This window comes from Pithys albifrons, chromosome 3, assembly GCF_047495875.1.
Source record: "Pithys albifrons albifrons isolate INPA30051 chromosome 3, PitAlb_v1, whole genome shotgun sequence".
In the NCBI taxonomy this organism is placed as follows: domain Eukaryota; kingdom Metazoa; phylum Chordata; class Aves; order Passeriformes; family Thamnophilidae; genus Pithys; species Pithys albifrons.
The window spans coordinates 52431502-52450708 of NC_092460.1; the positions used below are offsets into that span (position 1 = coordinate 52431502).

At 42.7% G+C, this 19207-nt stretch overlaps 1 protein-coding gene and 1 long non-coding RNA gene across 3 annotated transcripts; both read left to right on the forward strand.

The window, feature by feature from the left end:
* Window positions 1-2372: 2372 nt before the first annotated feature.
* On the forward strand, window positions 2373-12222 carry LOC139670350 (uncharacterized). 2 transcript variants are annotated; one of them, XR_011697474.1, is made up of 4 exons: window positions 2373-2789; window positions 7554-7688; window positions 8092-8221; window positions 9564-12222. It is a non-coding gene; the product is annotated as an uncharacterized lncRNA (long non-coding RNA). The 2 variants fall into 2 exon arrangements; XR_011697473.1 differs by having other exon boundaries at window positions 7557-7688.
* A 799-nt stretch (window positions 12223-13021) lies between these two features.
* On the forward strand, window positions 13022-16533 carry HEBP1 (heme binding protein 1). Its single transcript, XM_071551943.1, has 4 exons — window positions 13022-13220; window positions 13340-13478; window positions 14901-15081; window positions 16272-16533. Exons 1-4 carry the CDS (start codon window positions 13143-13145, stop codon window positions 16441-16443), a joined length of 570 nt encoding a protein of 189 aa, XP_071408044.1. The 5' UTR covers window positions 13022-13142; the 3' UTR covers window positions 16444-16533.
* Window positions 16534-19207: the final 2674 nt, after the last annotated feature.

Below are 19207 nucleotides of genomic sequence, written 5' to 3' on the forward strand. Positions count from 1 at the left end.
TCCTAGAAATTGCACAGGAGCATCTGTGTCCCTTCAAACCTTTATTGAAATGCCTGGTGGCTCATGAGTGGACTTTTAAAAGGCCTTCAGTGCTACAGATGTTAACACCTCAGAGGCAGCCTGCTTTTTCTTCCCTTTGTCATGTAAGGAATTCTTCTGCAATTTCGTCTTTCTCAGGGTGCCCATTTTTTTACACTCAGTGGTATTTTGGCTCAGTGTGTGGGTGGCAGCCAGGGCTGGACAAAAGCAGCAGTGTTGAGGAGACCCTCACAGATACTGTTCTCCCATATGGTCAAGAGCGCAAACACCCTGCAAGGCACAAGGCATTACAGGGAAGGTTTGAGTCCCTTTCGTTTCACCCTTAGCTTGCTAAGTCTGTGCCTGCCCAAAGACTGTGGGCTGAACCAGGTTCTGGGGAAATGACCCCAAATGTTTCTGCAGATGTTGTTCTTACCAGTAGGGTTTTGCTGTCTCAGAGCTCTTGTGTGTCCTGAGAGAGCCACAGACAGATATATGCATATCACGAGCAAGCTTCACACTGAGGCTACTCAAGTTTAGTAAACTGACTGCAAACAGCAATCCTCATGCGAGAGAGCAAATTGAACACCCTGCTGTTGCTTAAAACACAGTGACAGAAAAAAATAAAAAGGAAAGGGGAATTTCTTAGCTGATTGTGTTACAGTTCCCCAGTCTATGTTTGCTGTGGTACAGTGATGGCATGTGGGTGCTGGGTATCACTACCTGAATGCAGCCATGGTGGTGACAGTGGTTTGGGCAGTGATCCTTTCACATCACTGGAAATGTGGATGTTAGCAGAAAGGAGACAAGGAAGGGAAATGATACAGCTCCCTCCTGTCCTGCCAGTCCCCAAGAAGGCAGAAGGAATGGGGGATTTAGCTGATATAGACTCCTGCCAGCTGAGAGCTGTGCTGAGCTAGCAGACTGCCAGGTTGAGACCAGGACATTGCGCACAGACTGTGACCCTTCACCAGCACAATTTGAATTTGGACCAGGATTTTGGGAGCATGTATGTTTCCCCATCAGGTTTGCTCAGCCAGTGTCTCTGTGCCATGCCCCCATGGAGGGGTTCTTGCTTGGACCATTTCTCAGTCTGGTGTCCCCATCTCATGCTGACTGTTAGCAGTTTGCTTCCTCTTAACAGGGAGTTGCAAAGGCATAACAGGACTATGTTTGCCACATGCTGAATGGGGAACAGCTGGAGGCAGATGATTGTTTGGGTTATTTCCCTGTTGCCTGGACATTTTGTTTGCTTGTTCAAGCCCTGAAAAAATAGGTTTCCAGTTCCTCCGGAGGCTGGTCTGTGTTAAGCCTGTATATTGAGGGCTGCTTTTAAAAACTGGTGTTTTATAACTTTGCAAATGAGTGTCCTGCTGTTTCAATGGCAAGGCTCCATAAACAAGGCAGTCTTCTCAGAAATTTCCCTGTCACAGAGCCAGTGGGACCAGGGGAGTAGGAGCAGCCAAAACCACATGCTTCTGGTGTCACCAAAGCAGATACCCCTGAATCTAGTTCCAGTGGAACCTCTCTCTTCTTGAGTGGTTTTAAGTGGCTGACTAAATGACAGTGCTGCCTGGTATTTACGGACTGTGGCTTAAAAGGATGGTACTCAGCTTTCCTCACAATCAGCTCCTCACCTCCTCTGTTGAAATCACAATGATTCATTTGTACCTGCTATGTCTGTAACACTTGCACGTATCCTCTGGCTCCTTACTGCTGGGTGTTTGCTTTTGTTCTGAGTGGCTGGACAGTACTTTGATGGTGAGAAAACAATCTTTTTTCTCACTGTTGAGTGCAGTGTCTTGGCTGTGGAAAATTGAGTTAAGTAAGGATAGGCTGGTCAGGAAACAGAGAAGATATTCTTGCCAGTTGATACTGGAGAAGTAATATGAAGAATGCAGATTTGGCCAAGGCACTCACAAGCAGTGCCATGGGTCTAGTCATGAGCCTGTGTATGTAGCAGTTCTGCAGTTTTGGGCTGTGGTGGCTGCACATCCTCTCAGATCACAGCAAATGTCAGCACGACACAGATGTGGAACCAGAGTCAGGAGTCCACCTCCTGCTTTACAAAACTTAACCCTGTAAGACCTTGCATTTCTTTGGAAATCTCTTTATTGAGTACTGACCAGACCTGAGTCTGTTTGATCTGGCAGGCGCAGACCTGGGGGAGGGGATCAGGGAAAAAATCAACACCACTGCAGCCGATTCATCCCTCCTTGTTTATTCCACTAGAAATAGATTTGGCAGAGTGCATCAGGAATGAACTAATCAGCAGGGAATTAATTGGCATCTTAGTTAAAAGGCAAGAACAATGTGGTGAACAAATTCATGACTGGATGGCTGGAGGGTTCAAGCAGCTGGAGAGAAGCACTGCATAGTGGAAACTGTGACTAGTAAGAGTAGTTATCCAGCTGTGCAGGAGAGCCAGCATTTGAGACCTGCCCAAAAGAACCCAGGGGCAAAGATACACGGGTATCCTTGCAGACGGAGCTGTTTTTGAGAAGGACTCCATTGCCCAGGCTTTCCTTCTCATAAGGCTCCCATGTGTGGGGGGAGATGGCTGGTTTGCAGGAGTGGGAGGGGTGGGTAAGAGAGGTACAGCTGGAGGAGGCTCCACGGAAAGACTCTGGAAATGTGGAAAGCAGGGAAATGAAGAGGGACACGTCACTCGTTGCAAGCTGAAATACAGAGGGGTTAGTGAGGAGAAGAAAGCAGCAGGGAGGCAGAGATTTGGAAGCCTCGTCACAGAAGGACTGACCTCAAGAGCAAAGGTAATGTCTGTATGCAATTCTCTGCCTTCTTTCCCAGTAATGTTTTGCTTCTTCCTCTGGAGAAGACACATCCATGCATCACGTAAAAAGCTTGTTGTGTTGAAGGACTCTAAAGGCACCCATGGGAAAAGCCAGGAGAGGAAGAGAACATGTACAGACTAGCATGGACATGGATGTTGGAGGATTACTACCTATATTTCCAGAGAATAGGTGTGTGCAGAGTGAGAGAAGAAGGTAGAAAGAAGGAGCAAGTAAATCCCTAAGAGTCAGGCAGACAGGCAGACATGGAGAGTGCAAGGTCTGTGAATGCCTATCCAAGGAGAGAGAGGAAACTTCTTAAGAGGAAGAAGCAAGCACTAAATGAGAGAGAGCTGAAGATAACACATGTTCTTAAAAAGCAGGTGCAAGTGAAGAAGAGGCAAAAGGTGCATATTACCTCCTTACAACCACAAGTATTTTACTAATGCTATGAATTGCAGTAGATGTGTGCTTTGCACCTGGTTAGATTTTATGGGGTTTTTTATCATCAGTATGGCTGTCTAGCTGACAACAGCAGCACCCTACCTGTTTGCTATCAGGACTGTTATTTAGATCTCTTTGTTTAGCAGAATGGTCAGGCTATTTGAGGGATTCAGATGATCTTTGCTTTCACAAAACATCCAGGTAGAAAATGAGCAGTGTAGCTCTCTTGATTATATGAAAAAGCCCTATTTAACTGAAATATGTCGCCAAACTTGAAAAATTCAAGACATTCCTACATATTGGTATTCCAAACCAAAATTGAGTGTGTGCGTGTGCCAACATAAAGCATTACACACATATAAATTGAAGAATAATAGATTACAATGGACTTATAATAAAGACTTTTGAAACAGGTGATATTCTAGCTGTACTGCTGTGGCTGGGTTAATATTGTAAGACTCAATTTTAAAAATCATTTTTGACATTTTTCGTACTTTAACCATTACATAGCTTGGAGAGCTATAAAATGCCATCCACTTTGCAAACAGAGCTTGTAAGTACTTTATTTGTTCTGGACTCACAGTCTTGGCAGCTTTGTCCTCTAAAAGCTTAGAGACTATTCAGGATCCCAGGCTGAGAGCTCTCACAGAACTGGCATTAGCTTAGAAATTGTGTGCAGCTACAATAAGCGTTTTTAATATGAAGGTGTTTGGTTTATATCACTTAAACCTTTTTGAACTTAATACATAAACCAGAACATTTTAGTTGGGTGTGTGTAATATAACCTTAAAATATTCTAAAATACTGGATATGGAAATAAAGATAGAGAAATTCCAACAGTCTGCAAAAGTAGCTTTATTATGTATTAAGATCCTTTATAAAATAGAGAATCTTAAACTTACTCTGATGTTTAAATATCCATTACCATTGTAGTGAGAGCTACATTTTCTGTATTTATTATTTACCTGAGATCAAACTTCAATTCACTTAAAAATATATTTTATTTCTCTGCAAACAACACAAAATCCAGTATCAGTCTTCAGCTTTAGTCTGAAAGGAATTTGGGAAAGTTATGAAAGAAGAATGGCCCTCAAACGAAAAGTGTGAAGGTAACTAATTTGCTTCAATGCTGCAGAAAAAAAATCCTTCATTTTAGGTATCATTACAGGGATTGCTAACACTAATCAACAAAATTCTCTTCTCAAAGCAAGGGTTGGCTTGAGCTAACACACTGGAATCCTCATGCATAACAGCAGGAGAGTGCATGTGTTTGGAGCAATCAGAAGTACAAGGGAAGGTTTCAAGCCCTCTTGATATAAAAGGGGCAAGTGAACTCTGCATTGTACTGCAACAACTCACATCTGCAATAGGATGTGTGTTCTCGTCAGACTTCAGGGGAGAAAATTTTCTCTGAATCAAAGCTGTGTTTGGTACCAGGAGTGGATAATATAGACAATTCCCCCATATCCTAGCACAACCCACAAGCAGTGGTGAACTTCAGTCATTGTGCTGGACCTCAGCGTATCAACGTCTGCAGCAGATACCAGTGAAATCTCAGTGCTCAGTTGTGAATACCCACTATGTGTAAGGAGGTATGAGCTCTGGAAATGGAGTATACTGTATGAACAAGAAACTGTAGGGGTTAACAGGAGATGGATACCAATGAGAGCTCAACTACTGGCAATACTCCTTTGCTTTGAGGCAGGGATTCTGGCTTGGATGGAACAACTGCTGATCCCACCAGGGCTGTGCTCAGAGCATTGAGCTAGCTGAGCTCTTTTATCATGTTGAAGCAAGGAATCAAAAGGTTAAAAGCTGAAAAAAAAAGGTGTAATAATGAGACAAATATGTCCGTCTTCATTGCTTGCAGATGAAGGGACTGTCCAGTGAATCACTGAGCATACCCTGCTTCAAGGGCAGAATGTGATGTAATTTTCTGATAGCACTCCTTATTATTGTAATTAATAGTAACAATGACAAAGCTAGGATGTTGTTATTGTCATCCTCTACATCTAGGAGCGAGTTTCCATCTAAGGATGTGAGAGAGTTCTCCTTGCTTATCAATCCATGTTCTATCCTGATAGTACTTTCCAGTGTAACTCTGCAACAGATCAGAAGACACATTTGAATGGCATGGGATCTGATTCCTATTACAGACGACCCTCCAGATTTTTTCAGCTAGAAACCTTGTTAGTGAATATCCATCTGCCTTCTAAAATTCCACCTAAGAGAGGGAAGACTGCTCATTTTCTGTGTGTCTGAGGTATGAGAATCTATTTCAAAGATGATTATAACCTGATGTTTACTGTGATAATAAAATCAAGCAGGCCCTCAGGAATGCAGGGAGCAAAACTACAAAGCAACTGGTCTGTGAGGAGGCCTGCAAATAGAACATGTGGGTATTGTGATTCATTTGGACACCTAATGTTTTAAAAAGTTGGAGGTCAAATAGGGTGAATTTTCAGTATCAGATGTAGTTGGAATTTATTACAATCCTTCTTTTAACAAATACAGAAAGATCAAATTATCTCAGCTGTGGGGTATTGAAACAAGAGGGAGGTGCAAAGAGTAAGGAATGGACAACATCTTCAGAAAGTTTTATAATTTGCTCGGGAGCCACAGTGCCTCCTTGATATTGGCAGCACTTTCAAGTAATTTGCAATTAGACACATAGCAGTCTGGTAAGTCCTTTCCCATCAGGGAAGATTAAAGAGGCATATGCAGTGCATAGTCATTCAAAGAAAGAGAAGAGAAAAAAAGGTTTAAAGGCCAGAGTATTCATGTGGAAAAGCTGAGAGGTAGAGGAGCTATGGTGTCAATGCGAATAGTTTGAAGATCCATAAGGACCTTTTCATTAAGAACTTTGGTGATATTGTCAGACCTTCTTACAGATTTTTATTTTGGCAGTTGAGAGAAAGAAGAGGTGTGTGTATATGTGAGATAGGAAGAAGGCATTTTTTTCCCTCTTTAATTGAATATTCCAAATAGAAGAAGACTAAGTACAAATTACATCCTGACAGGTGGAACATAATATTTATTAAGTATCATGACATTTGTCATTAGTATGGCTATATTCTTACTGATGTTTTAAGTAGTGGAAAAATAAATGCAGTTGCAATTAAAATACACTAGTGATGGAATGTAAGAAAGGAACAACATGAAAGGAATTATATAGTTACTGCTTTATCTGCTACAGCTGCTGATAGGTTTTGAGGTGACTGAATTTTTCTCAGATTGTTAGGAGGGTTTATAATATTCAAAAAGCAATTTAATGTCCTCATATTTTGCAGTGAGATCTTAGGCTTTTGATGCATATACCTCAAAAAGGGAATAATTTGGATTTTCTGAATGTGCCTTCTTCTCACATGAGCCCCTCCATTGCTGTGACTACAGATAACTGAAATCACCACTAAAACACATGAACTTGGCAATGCATTTTTTCTGTTTGCTATGTGCAATATGTGTATAACTGATATTTCCAGCCAGTTTCCACTAGAACAGCTGTTCATGACATTTTTTTAAAATAAAAATATCAGATTCACCACCGAGGGACTACTTAATTAGGGCAGAATAGCAAATTAGCATGAGTAAGCAGTGGAGAGACTGATCTGTCCTCCTGCATTTAGAGACAGTACTTGTCCAGGAGGACTTGTAGATTAGTGTTGACTTCCATTGGCTTGGGAATGATGGTAAACTTGACCGAAAAAAAGCTTAGGTAACTGCTCATATCAGTTAATTTACTTGCCTTGCCTACTCTGCAGCTTTGCTCAGGAGGAACTGACCCCTGGGACCAGGGCAATGCAGAGATAGTACATGGAGGGTGGGGCAGCCTTTGAGGCTCCATCACTGGGCAGCATCTAAGATGTTGCCACTGATTAAGAGATCAGATCAAAAAAACCCATTTTTTTGTCGACTATGAAATACTTGATCAATTGTTTTATTGTATTTTACCTTGTTTCCCTCCAAAAGTGAGAATATACCTATTTTTATACCTTGTACTGCGTCCTCCTGACATTGGTAGAACAATCATAGGTGTAAGGTGTTAGCCCAACACAGCTACTTATGAAGCAAAACTACCTTCCCTGCTGCTGCCAGTTGATGAAGCATCTCTGTACCACTCAATTGCTTGAAAAGAAAAGTTTGCACTTGTGAAAAAGTGCCAGTGCTTCTGTAAAAGCTATACTAAGCAACTTGAACAACATTTTAAAGAATTTTAAATTTGGTGTTGTGGTGACAGATTGAAAGTGGAGAAAGACAAAAAAGAAAGAATGCAGTTAGCAAGATTTTTTTTTTTCCACAAAGCAGAAGGAAGTCAAGATCCTACAACAGCCACCATGGTGACTCTTCCTCTTTTCCTCCTCTTCACCCTTTTGCCCTGCAGTAAATCCCAGGAGGACTTTTTGGACCAGCATCAGAAATGGAACTACAGAGAAGGCGGTAGGATGTCATGTTGGTGGGTCAGCATGGGAGGCTTTCAGTAACTCAGAGCTGCAGATTCGTCTATTTTGTCCTTGGAGTGAGATCCATAGTACTTATTCATGACTGCTGTTTCTTGACTTCTGGGTAGCTACAGAGACTTCTGGTGAAAAAAATGATTTTAGAAATAATCAGCTGGGGTAACGAGTCACAGCAGAAAACCTGGGGACCTGGAGGCAGAGAATTCTGCTGTGAGGGAGAGTTACCTGCTTTTTAATTTAGATCCTTCGTGTGTTTAATATTTGGCATTTCATTGCAACTGAGTTGTGATGGGGGAATGGAATCAAACTCAGAGCACCAGCTCATGTTTTCTTGTTCTGTCACATTTATTTTCCTTTCTTTCATGGACATCCTGCTAACCTAGCTGACAAGGTCAACATAGAAGGTGTTAACAGCATTACTCAAATCCTTGAGAAATGGGGAAATGACATCTTCTGGCAAATGAAGCATACTCTGCTGAACAACCCAAATGCTCTACTGCCTGAGTTCTCCAGGTAATTCCCTTCATCTGTAGGTGGGATTCAGTCCTCTCCTGGCTGCCCTTCCTTGAGCAGGATTCAACTTCTTTAAGATGAATTTTCATATTGCTTGGGGTTGGGGGGAAATGAAATGCACTGTCTTGGTAGCTGTTGTGATAGCAGCTTGGATTAGTAAAACTGAATACTCTGATGACTATTTATTGTGAAATGTTCTCTGTTGCCATTACTGTTTTAACAAGAATTATGCTAAAGAAAATGTCCTTGGCACCTCAATCCTGTGAAAACAGGCTGGAAAAAATTAATTGTGCTACAAATCCATACATGGAGTTGGCCACAAGGCAGGCAGAAGAAGCTAGTTTGACCTGTGATGTTCTTTTTTTTATTTCAGTCTCTAACACACAGATTTGAGAAAGCTATTCACTGGTTCATGTCATCATATTGCCCCTTTGCATTGCAGGAGATAGTAACTGTTGAGCACACTCACAAAATTTACTCCATTCGCATATTTCCAGAAACAGAGTGGGAAAGAGACAGGAGACGGGAATATTGGGAATTACTAGAAACCTAGTATCACTTAAATCAGAATTCATAAAGCACGTGGTCATCTTCCATAATTCATGTTTCTCTTTAGGAACAAAACAATCTGATTGCAGTTGGTACCAGTGAAAAGGAAAGGCTAGAAGAATAAAAAAGGCACTAGCGGAAAGGTCACACAATAACTCTACAAATTAGCATTTCAGGAGGATATAGTTGACAAATTTTATATTTTCTCTGACATCAAGTGGATTTCTCCCTGGCTGCATGATGGTTGTTGTTACTAGCACAGAATTCATCACAGCTTTTACACTGACAGTGCTGAAATTCATTGGTGCCTAAGATTAACAGGGATGATATTACGACCTGTATTTGGAAAGTACTAACTTTAGTCCAGGAAGTTGCAATGAGACTATTCAGCCATATTTCCTGCATTGGGTTTGGAATTAAGTGTTTGCTAGCAAGGACACAGACTGGTTAATTGTAATTGTTGAGGACTAACAGTACTGAATGGGAATTACTGGCCCATCCTCCATGTCTGCTCCTACTTAAATAATACTAATTAGAATCAGATGGTGGAAAGACCATGTTGACTGTGGTGATCCTAAAGCTTGTGGTTTTCTGGGTTCTGATGTGGCATCTCAGGTGAATTCCCAACACCCAAGGGGAAGGGTAGATTTGGAAGTATCTTTTAATGGTTGCTTGCAACTTTCATTACTAAGGGCCCTTACACATCAAGAAACACAGGGTCGTGGTAAATTACTTTGCATGCTCAGGAACACTCCCTGAACTGAGTTACTCTCCTGTATTACTCTTTTTGTAGTCTCCACCCTGTCTCTGCGGCTGTGGACAATCTCATGAGGGAAGTCCAGTCAATAAGGAAAAGGCTGGAAGAACTGAATGAACGCCTCAATGTCATCAGCAAAACCATCCTTCCTCTTCGACTGAATGCTCTGCAGAGCCAAAGGCGTGGAAATACTCAGCTGCGGAGACTTCCAATGCATAGGAGAAGGTTGTATGCTCACAGGAGACTTCAGAGAAGTTAATTCTCTACCTGAAAAAAGGGGATGTCTTTATTTTTTTCATCTGCTTAAGCCTTTATCAATGGGATGCTGTTGGAGAGAATAAAGCAAAGCATGCACAAGTCAGCTTTGCTAAGGAGACCAGAACTTCTGCATTTTGCTGCTGCCTTCTAAACCTAGCTCAGTAGGTGAAACTTGACCTTGTTCTTCAGTGATGGCTGTTTGTGTACCAAGCAAGAAGAACTGACAAGCTCAGTCCACTTGAGCATGAATACCTTTAGGCTATACAGCCATTCTTTCTGCTTATCAGAGGAAGCTCTTTCTATAATGATCAGGTGAATTTCTCTCTCTCTCTCCTATTTTTAAAGCACTCCATCTGAAACAGCTGGGGAATTTGATCTTCAAAAGAGTTGAACAAGTGATGAATGCAGAAAAATGGATTAGTGCTTGGCACTTCCAGCTGGGCAGGGAGACGAAGCTGTGTTTCAAAATATAGCCTTAACCTATTCTCCATGTTCACATGTTCAGAGGGTGGATATGGCTGGATAACCTTGGTCTGTGCATCATCCTTCAAGGCTGGAGATATGTCAGTTGCTAGGGACCAAATATGAACATCCACCTTCTGCAAAGAGTGGGGGTTTTTAGCTATTTGGAGCTGTGCACTCAGAGCTGTGTTATTCAGCACTCTGAAAGACATTGAATTGACTTCTGCCAAGACCCATGGAAACCAGGGGATTTTTTTTCCAAAACTATTTAGATACCTAATGGCATAGATAGGTATCTAGAAAGATTTTCCAAAATAGCTTAAGAGACTGTTCAGTCCCTAAAATCAGAGATTTCAGTTGGTGTACACATGCAAGCACTGACCTCCAGACATTTCCCAACATCCTTCAGCACAATTAAGATCTGTAGAAAATTAACAACCCAAAGACTTTGGTCCCTCAGGGATTACCCAGAATACCCTGCCTTCAGCTTGTCTTTGCCAGTGGCTTCCTGACAATAAAGCTGGTGATATAAGAGTTCAGAAATGAAATTATGCACTGAACAGAGGATAGAGGGGGCTTGCCCTTCAGGTCTCTGAAGACAAATCCAGGACAGAGATTTCTACCCAGCACTGCAGTCAACTGTGTACATGAAATCTGCTGAAACACAGGCAGGAGAGGAAGTGAGGAAAATAAACTTTTTTAAGGTCTGGATGAAGCAATTTATGAGAACACAAATAAAGAATGGATTATGTCTAAATGATTGTGGGGGTGGTTGGCATGATAGTTGTTTTGCAAACACTATCCTGTCACAAGCAGTGAGGATGCAGACTAGCTATGTAAGGGTTCCCAAAGCCCGAGTTTAGGAAAAGAAATTCAGTGACACTACAATAACCTTCAGAAGGAAAGGAGGAAAAACTGGTTTCATATGAAATCTTTCAGAATGAACTGAAAGAATTAACACAGTAAGAATTTTGGCTGCAACTGGGAGTTAGTTGAGTGGGGAGGTATGAGTAGTTTATGAGACAATCTGATAAATATTTCCTGGATTTAAATTCTCTGAGTTCAAGTTTTCAGAAAATAACAAAACTCTAACTTGGAAAGTCTCTTCTTAGCTTTTGCTTGGGTATTTGAAACACAGCTTAGCTAGAGAAGGGAAAAATCAAGACTGTGAAAAGGCTGATAAAAGGATACAGTTGTGCCTTTGTTGAAGTTGTCATCAAAATTTCTCAGGAAATGTACAGTATTTTGATCACAGAATATATTTACATAAATTACAATGAATAACAGGAGAGAAAGGCTCCTAACTTCTTGTTATTCTGCACTCAGAGTTACTAGGCTGTATTGTAGAATCAGCTGCACACTTGCACAGACTGCTGATCCCTCCAAGGGATGCTTTGCTTGGGTCTGCTGGTACTTTTGGCCTATCTGGAGGAAGAATAAAACATAAATGTCAGCTTTCATGGTCATATTTTAGATATGAGCATTTTATCAGGCAACTTGAAGTTTTATAAAGTTAACTGAGGACTACATGAAACAGAAAGATGAGACTTCCCTTGGTCACAGATGGTTGGAGGTGGGAAGAAGCCAAACCAGACCACTGCATGCTTTTACTTTTTTACCTTTTTACCACCAGCTAAAGACAAAGGAGTCCAGGTATTCCTACACAGATATGTGCAAGTTGGTATTCTTAGCAAAAACTTAACACAAAGAGAAACTCACCATTTGCTTTAAAAGAGAACAAATAAGTTGGAGCATGCAAAGGATATTACAATTCTGCAATTTCTTGCATAATGGTGAATAAATAAAAAAAATAATAAATTACTAGGTCTGTGGCCTTCATCACTGTTATCACTGGTAGCAGTCTGTCATTCAGTCTGTGAAAGTCCATGCCAGGCTCCAGCCCAGCTCCCTGACCTGCACAGAGCCTGTTTGATCTGATGATCATGGCCAGCTTCTTTAACTTCTTTACCTTTGCATGGCCCTGTCTCTCTAGATGGAAAAGCTTTAGTGTCATATTTCTCTTTTATAATTTTCTTTTTTGCTCTTTAAGAGTACAGAATTGCTATATGCCAGCCTACTTCTGCACCACTCATCTTCTATTTGAGGAGGCAGCATTCCAGCTGAGCAACCACCTCAAGGTGACTGTCTCATCTGCCTGGGGAAGCTGCTCTGATCCATTTAACTGACTCCTAGGGACTGGTATTTGATTTCTGTCTTTGCTAACCTCTTCTAAAAGAAATTGTGCAAGGCACTTTCTTCAGCTGGCACTTGTCCTTTGACATAGCTTATACAATGAAAAATCACTTATGGTCATGAAGTATCAAGTCCTCTATGCATATAAATATATCCAGCTACACAAGCCATCTAAGTTCCCTGTTGCGTTCATTTACATGTATTTCTGGGAAGGGATCTGGACAGGATTTTAAACAGAGGTGACCAGTTGGGTGGTCAGTGGAGGGAGATCAAGCATCATTAGGGGCTTCTAAGATCTACCCCTCGCCTAAAGCTTACAACATCCAGCGATAGAGAGCACCACCTTAAATTCACTTTCTTAAAACCCAACTGTGTTTGTTCCCCTTTGCTTCTTTCTATTAAAAAAAAACTTAAAAACGTCCCCAGATAAATACCATCCGCTCCCGCACTTCATTACTCCTCTCACTTCTCGGCCCCCCGCATCACGTCCCGCTCGGGGGCCGCCCTCCCACTCCCGCAGCGCCGCCGGCCCGGCCCGGCCCGGCCCGGCCCGGCCCCCCTGCGGGCGCGCCCTGAAGGCGATGGCCGCACTCCGGGCGGCGGGGCGTCTCCCGGGCCCTCCCACCGCGGCCGAGCGGGGCCGGCCCGAGCCGAGCGGGACAGAGCCGAGCCGAGCGGTACCGGAACAAGCCGAGCGGCACCATGCTGGGCATGGTGAAGAACTCCCTGCTGAGCACGGTGGAGGCATGGCCCTACCGGCTGCTGAGCAAGGGCGAGAAGGTCTGTGGCGGGGCGGGCGGCCGGCGCTGTGCCCTGCGCCAGCGGGGCCGGATAAGGCGCTGCGAGGGGAAGCGGGAATCACCTTCTGGCAGCGTGTCCAGCCCCCTCTCCTTCCCCAGGAGCAGGTCAGCTACGAGGAGAGAGCGTGCGAGGGCGGGCGGTTTGCGGCGGTGGAGTTGGTGGGGAAGTCATTCGACGAAGCCTCGAAGGAAGGGGCAGTCAAGCTCCTCAAGTACGTCGGAGGAAGCAACGACAAGGGTGAGAGATGCTGCCTGCCCCGGGTACCTCGGTGGATGTTGGTAATTGAGGATTGGTGAAGCAGGATGCATGGAGTGGATGGCACTGCGGGTCTGCCTGGCTGTGGCTCCCGGCGCTGGGGGTCTGTGATGGGGATGGCTCCTCACTGGGAAAAGTAAAGTTGCCACAGTTTAAATCGTGCCCAGCTAACTCACAGTGTGAGACCGTTTATAACCCATCTCTGTTTCAGGGTAAAATTTCAAAAATTATTTGCCTTAGCAGGAATCTTGGAGCTGGTATAACATGAGGACAGACAGACGTGTCTGTCAGAGCTCCCTGGGTGAGCAGTAGCTGATGAAATACAAAGTATCTGGGACACTTCGGTACTTTGATGTGGCCTTTGTAGGTAGTGAAATAACTGTTACAGCGCTGATACTTTATCTGGAGATTTTTATTCAAAAAGAGGTAATGAACTTCCTTTTAAATGGTATTTCATGATGTTTTATAACAGTGCTTCCAGGTGATTGCTTCTAATTCTCATTTTACTAAAGTATGTGCATTTTAACCATTTGCAGCAGGAGAAGACTATATAGAGTATTTCTGAGGCATATACATGTGCTCACACACCTTTCCCCAGTGTCTAGTAGAGGTACTGATATAGTCTCTATGGGAATGGAACATGGATGCAGTGGGAAATGGCATTTACAGCAGAATGTTTTGGAAAGAAGATGATCACTGTTGCTGTAGTAGAAAAGGTGTCTTCTATATCTATACCATGTGACACCAACACAGGTATGGTATAAAAGGAAAATAAATGAGAAAGATGGCTTGATCTCAACTGGTTTTGTGGCTGCCTGATCCTGAGATTTGGAGGTTCCCTACTGCTGCAAGAAGAGTGAAGAAAAATGTGCTAATGAGCACAAGAAAAGCATGCGGTTTCTGGAGTGTGGACAGCACGGACAGTCCTGCTTAAATACATAACAACACTGAGTTTTGGGGCACTGGAGCTTGTAGGATGTATGAAAGGATTTGAAAGGGTTTAAGAGAAGGCTCCTGTCACCCAGTATTGGCTATGGGCTCAGATGTAGATTTTTATGTGCCGCTGGCCTGCCCCGAAACTATAGACCCTGTTGTGTTAGAAGTGATTTGTCAGAACAGTGTCACAGAGAACTGCAAAACCAGCACCATTAATAAAAAGCCCTCTGGAGGTCAGCTGAGGCCCTTATCTCTCAGGGTCCCTGTGTGAAGAGGGAGCTTGGCCCAAGCAGAAGCCTGATACAACTGTTCTGCATGCCCCAGAGGAGCCCACTCCTGAATGACTACACAAGAAATTTAGTATGAGGAGTTTCCTTAAACTAAAATTAGCTTTTGTGAATCCCCTGTTAATTTTGTGAGTTCCTAAGAACCTCGACTTCTTTGGTAGTTTCTGTCTATCTCTTTCAGGGGTTGGAATGGGCATGACTGCTCCTGTCTCCATCACTGCCTTTCCTGCTGAAGATGGCTCCTTTCAGCAGAAAGTAAAGGTCTCTCTGCGGATACCAAGCCAGTTTCAAGACAACCCTCCTTGTCCTACTGATGAAAGCATTAAGATTGAAGAGAGAAAGGGGATGACCATTTATTCCACGTAAGGAATGCATCCTGGGATTTCCAGTTTCAAGTGCTGAGATCTTCAGCATATTCTGAAGAGCACTGTTTATTTTACCAAATGACTTGCTGGACAAGGGGTGCATGTGGTAAAAGGAGATGGAAGGGTATGCCTAGACTGAAGACAGGTGCTTTATGTAATATCTTACCTTTGGTTATGCTGCACTGAATTGGAATATGGATTTTTTCCACTGGTTAAACAGGTGTGGAGGTTCTGATTCATTTCTGTTACCTGAAAACTATTGTTTTCCCTACTTTCTGGTGTCCAGATGGTTCATAGTGATCCTTTGGTGTGATTCACATCAAACTACAGGTTTCAGTTGAAGTCTCATTTAGGTGGACTCCCACTAGGGTCCATCATGGAAACAAGCAGCCATTGCATTGCTTCAAATCACCTTTGAATGTCTTTGGCTCTTGACTGGAAGCCTGGACTCAAACTAGCATCACATTAGCAATAAGATTTTCCCCTTGTCTTTAATCCTTGGAAGTTCCTCTGCCCCCTTGCTTGAACTATTGGCTGACTCTGAACTGGTTCCTCCCTTGCTGGCAATTGCTGTTTGGCCTTTGCTCTACAAAGTGGGCGTGGGTCACTTCTGCAATATCAGGCTGTTTTGTCTCAAAGCTTGACACGGAGGCAAGGTGGTGAGGTGCAGGCTGATGTGGAAACAGTCCTGCTGGTGGGAGGTCAACACAAACCAGACTCATTCCAGACCACCCCTTTTAAATAGCATGGTGTGCTGTAATTGCCAGCATCTCTGTTGCTGGCAATTACCTCCTGTTTTTCTTGAGGAATATGGTTGTTGACAGCATTAGTTTAAGGACTGTAGTCTGAGCTGACTTGGAGATAACCTAGTGTCCCAGAAAGTTTGTCCCCTGATACGGTGTTGATGTAAAGGGCAGGGCCATTCTGCTGAGTGACTGTCCGTGGGGGATCTGTTTGGGGTCTGCCAATGAATGACTGCACTCTGGCTGTGTAACCCTTTGGACTTCATCTATCACAGATGAAGTGTGCTGGTTCACAATGAACAGTTCACGCATGAGTGTGTATTGGCAGGATCTGGACCAAAATGCGTGTCTAAATATGCAGTGGCTATATATTGTTCTCTCTGTCTTCCTTTCTGTGCTTTGCCAGGACTGCTCAACACCTCTTTGTGTTTGATTTCTTTGCAGACAGTTTGGTGGCTATGCCAAAGAGACAGATTATGTGAACTATGCTGCCAAGCTGAAGGCTGCTCTGGGGAGTGAAGCTGCATACCGCAAGGATTTCTACTTGTGCAATGGTTATGACCCCCCTATGAAGCCTTATGGACGACGCAATGAGGTCTGGTTTGTGAAAGAGTGAACATCTGGCTCCCTGCGGTGCTGTCTTGCACTGATAACCTCCCAACACTATGTCCCTGTTCTCCTTAAAATAAACTAATAATTCAGCAGAGGTGAAAAACTATCATTGTCTTTCTCCACACCTATGCTTTAGTCTTTTATGGACCAACCATTTTAGAAGAACACTTGCTGACCCTTCTGATGGTCCTGCTCCTTCATTCCAGACTAGGACTTCAGCTACACAGACTCTCTTGATCTCTCTGTGTTTTGCATTTATCTCCTTTGTGCTCTCATAGTTCAATGCTGAGAAAGCCAAAAGTACTTAATTAGCAAGAATGGTGCCTGACAGGAGTCACGTCCGAGTGTTGGCAGACTATTAGTCTTACCTGAGACAGGCAGGGGACCATGATGAAAGTGCATACAGTGGCTTTTTTATCTCCTTGAGTTTGCTGCAGCTGTAAAATGCTGCTTTTATCTTTGCCATTCCACAAGCAGTCTAAAGGGACACAGGCATTGCTGCCAACACAGCACAGTGAAAATAAACATCTTTTATATTGATGTAAGAGTGCGCAGATCAACACTTCTGCCATCTGACTGAGAAGTGTCATTTAGAGAAAGATCCAGGTTTCTGTTTGCAGCTGTTCTTCTGCCTGAGATACGAGATATTTTGAAGTGTTCCGTGTCTTGATCTCAGCTTGCACCTGGAGACCTCAAGATCATTTCCTCACCTTCCTGTTACTTTTGTGTAATGTTTCTTTAAAACTAGCCTATACAAGGGCCAAAGCTAAAATGTGTGTGTTAATCTAATTGAATTAGAAAAATACAGGCTGGGAAGAAAGTAGATGCTTATTTGTAATCTGAAAGTGCATTTGAAGAATGGCAGACATATAGTGAAGCTACTGTGGGTGCCCATCTTTAAAAAACATCTCTTAAATGGTGTCAGTTTTTGAAGGGCTACTCAGAGCAGCTGTTTTCTTTGGAGAAGAAGGAAAACAAGACTATTCTTGAAAACAGGGACTTACGTCAAATGATGAGTAGCTTGAGTAGCCTTTTGGAAATTTCAAATATAATAGCAAGTGTAGATCTTGTTTCAGAAAGACTAATAATGTTGAACTGTCAGGCATAAAACCAGCATTTTAGCTGTTGTCTATGCCAGGAATGCAACAGGATGCCCTCAGTTGGAACATGCTCCCACACCATGTTACTGTGGGTGCCTGTATAATTCATTACCTCCACTAAAAGAGGTGTGGTCCTCTGATGATTAAGTGCCCCAAAACTCAGGGGCTTTCCAAAAGCCATTTTACCCTGGAGCTGAAAGAGACAGTTGTCAGATGGCATGTTGGCTTCTGGCTGGTCAAGCTGTTTGCTTTCTGAGAACAAATCCAGCAGTAAAAGGAGAAAACCTGAGTTTCTGTTGTGCTTTCATTTTCTCTCTTGCTGAGCTATATAAGAGCTTTGCTGTGTACCTCATGAGAGAGTTTCAGTCCCCTGTGTGCAAGAGTAGCTAGTTCAAGATGGGAAAAAAGATCAGGTATCATTTAATTAAGAAAAAACAACAAGGGAAGACCTATTGGCTGTAGTTAGTGATTGCAGTGCAGAGGAGGAAGAATTGAAAGAGAAATCAAGGACAAAGAACTGGGCTTTTGAATGAATGTTTTAAGGAACAAATGTCCTATTAAGCCCATTCCTGAATTCAGAAGGACCTATGAATGTCCTCTATTATTTTTACCTGTGTGGATGAGGAATGGAGGAGAACAGTGCTGTCTAGTGTATGCATTCCCAGGTTCAATTTGGAACTTGTGTGTAGACTGTGGATATAGTCCTTTCTGGCTGACAGTGGTGAATGTCCTGCAATGATCAAAACCTTGAAATTTCTCAAAATTCATTCTGTGAAATCTCTAATGTTAGGAAGACCAATAATAAACCTTGAACAGAACTGCACAACTTATCAGAATGGTGTTTTTTTAATAACATGCACACACACTAAACAGAGAGTGAGAGCTTCTGCCCCAACCATGAGAGTAATTCATCCAGCCCTGCTTCCTGGACTTTTGCATGTGGCAGGCAGGATAAGAGTTTCATAGGAAGTGTTAAATTATATCAAAGCCTTATGCAAAATTAATTGCCTTTTCTATATGCAAAGATGCCTGTATTTTGTCTGTGTTTTCTAGGGTTTTGAAATAAATAAAATATAATACAGTAATTTGCAACTTCTGTGCTGATCATTGACTTTGTGAGCTCCGTGGGAGTTGTTGATTTGCTAGACTGTAGGTTGCCAGTTTATCCTTATGTCTGGGGTACTAATCATGCCACAGCATCTATAAACAGTCATAATGCTTTTTCCAATAAATTACTATTTTAGGTATCCTGGTGTGGCCCTGCATTATCTGCCTGTGCAAGATGGGAGTTGATGAAATAATCTCCTTCATTTTTTTCCAGCCACTAAGAGGCTTTGAGTGATGAATTTGTGTTACTGTAGAAACTAGTAGAAATTGAGAAAAATGTTAAGTTCCTGTGGCTGCCTTTCATAGACAGTGAGTACATGAGTGTTCAGGTAAGTACTCATGACTGATTTTCAACATGATCTACAATCCAGAAATGTTATACATTTTGTCCCATTGAGGCCCATCTAGGTCAGTGCCCTGCTACCAGTGATGGACAGTAGTGGACACCTGAGACAGATTACAGGATCGGTGCAACTGTGGGCTGATACCTCCTCTAAATATTTCCCTATCTCTAGTACAATGTGGCTGAGGGATTTTTGTTACTGTGCTTGATGGACCCAG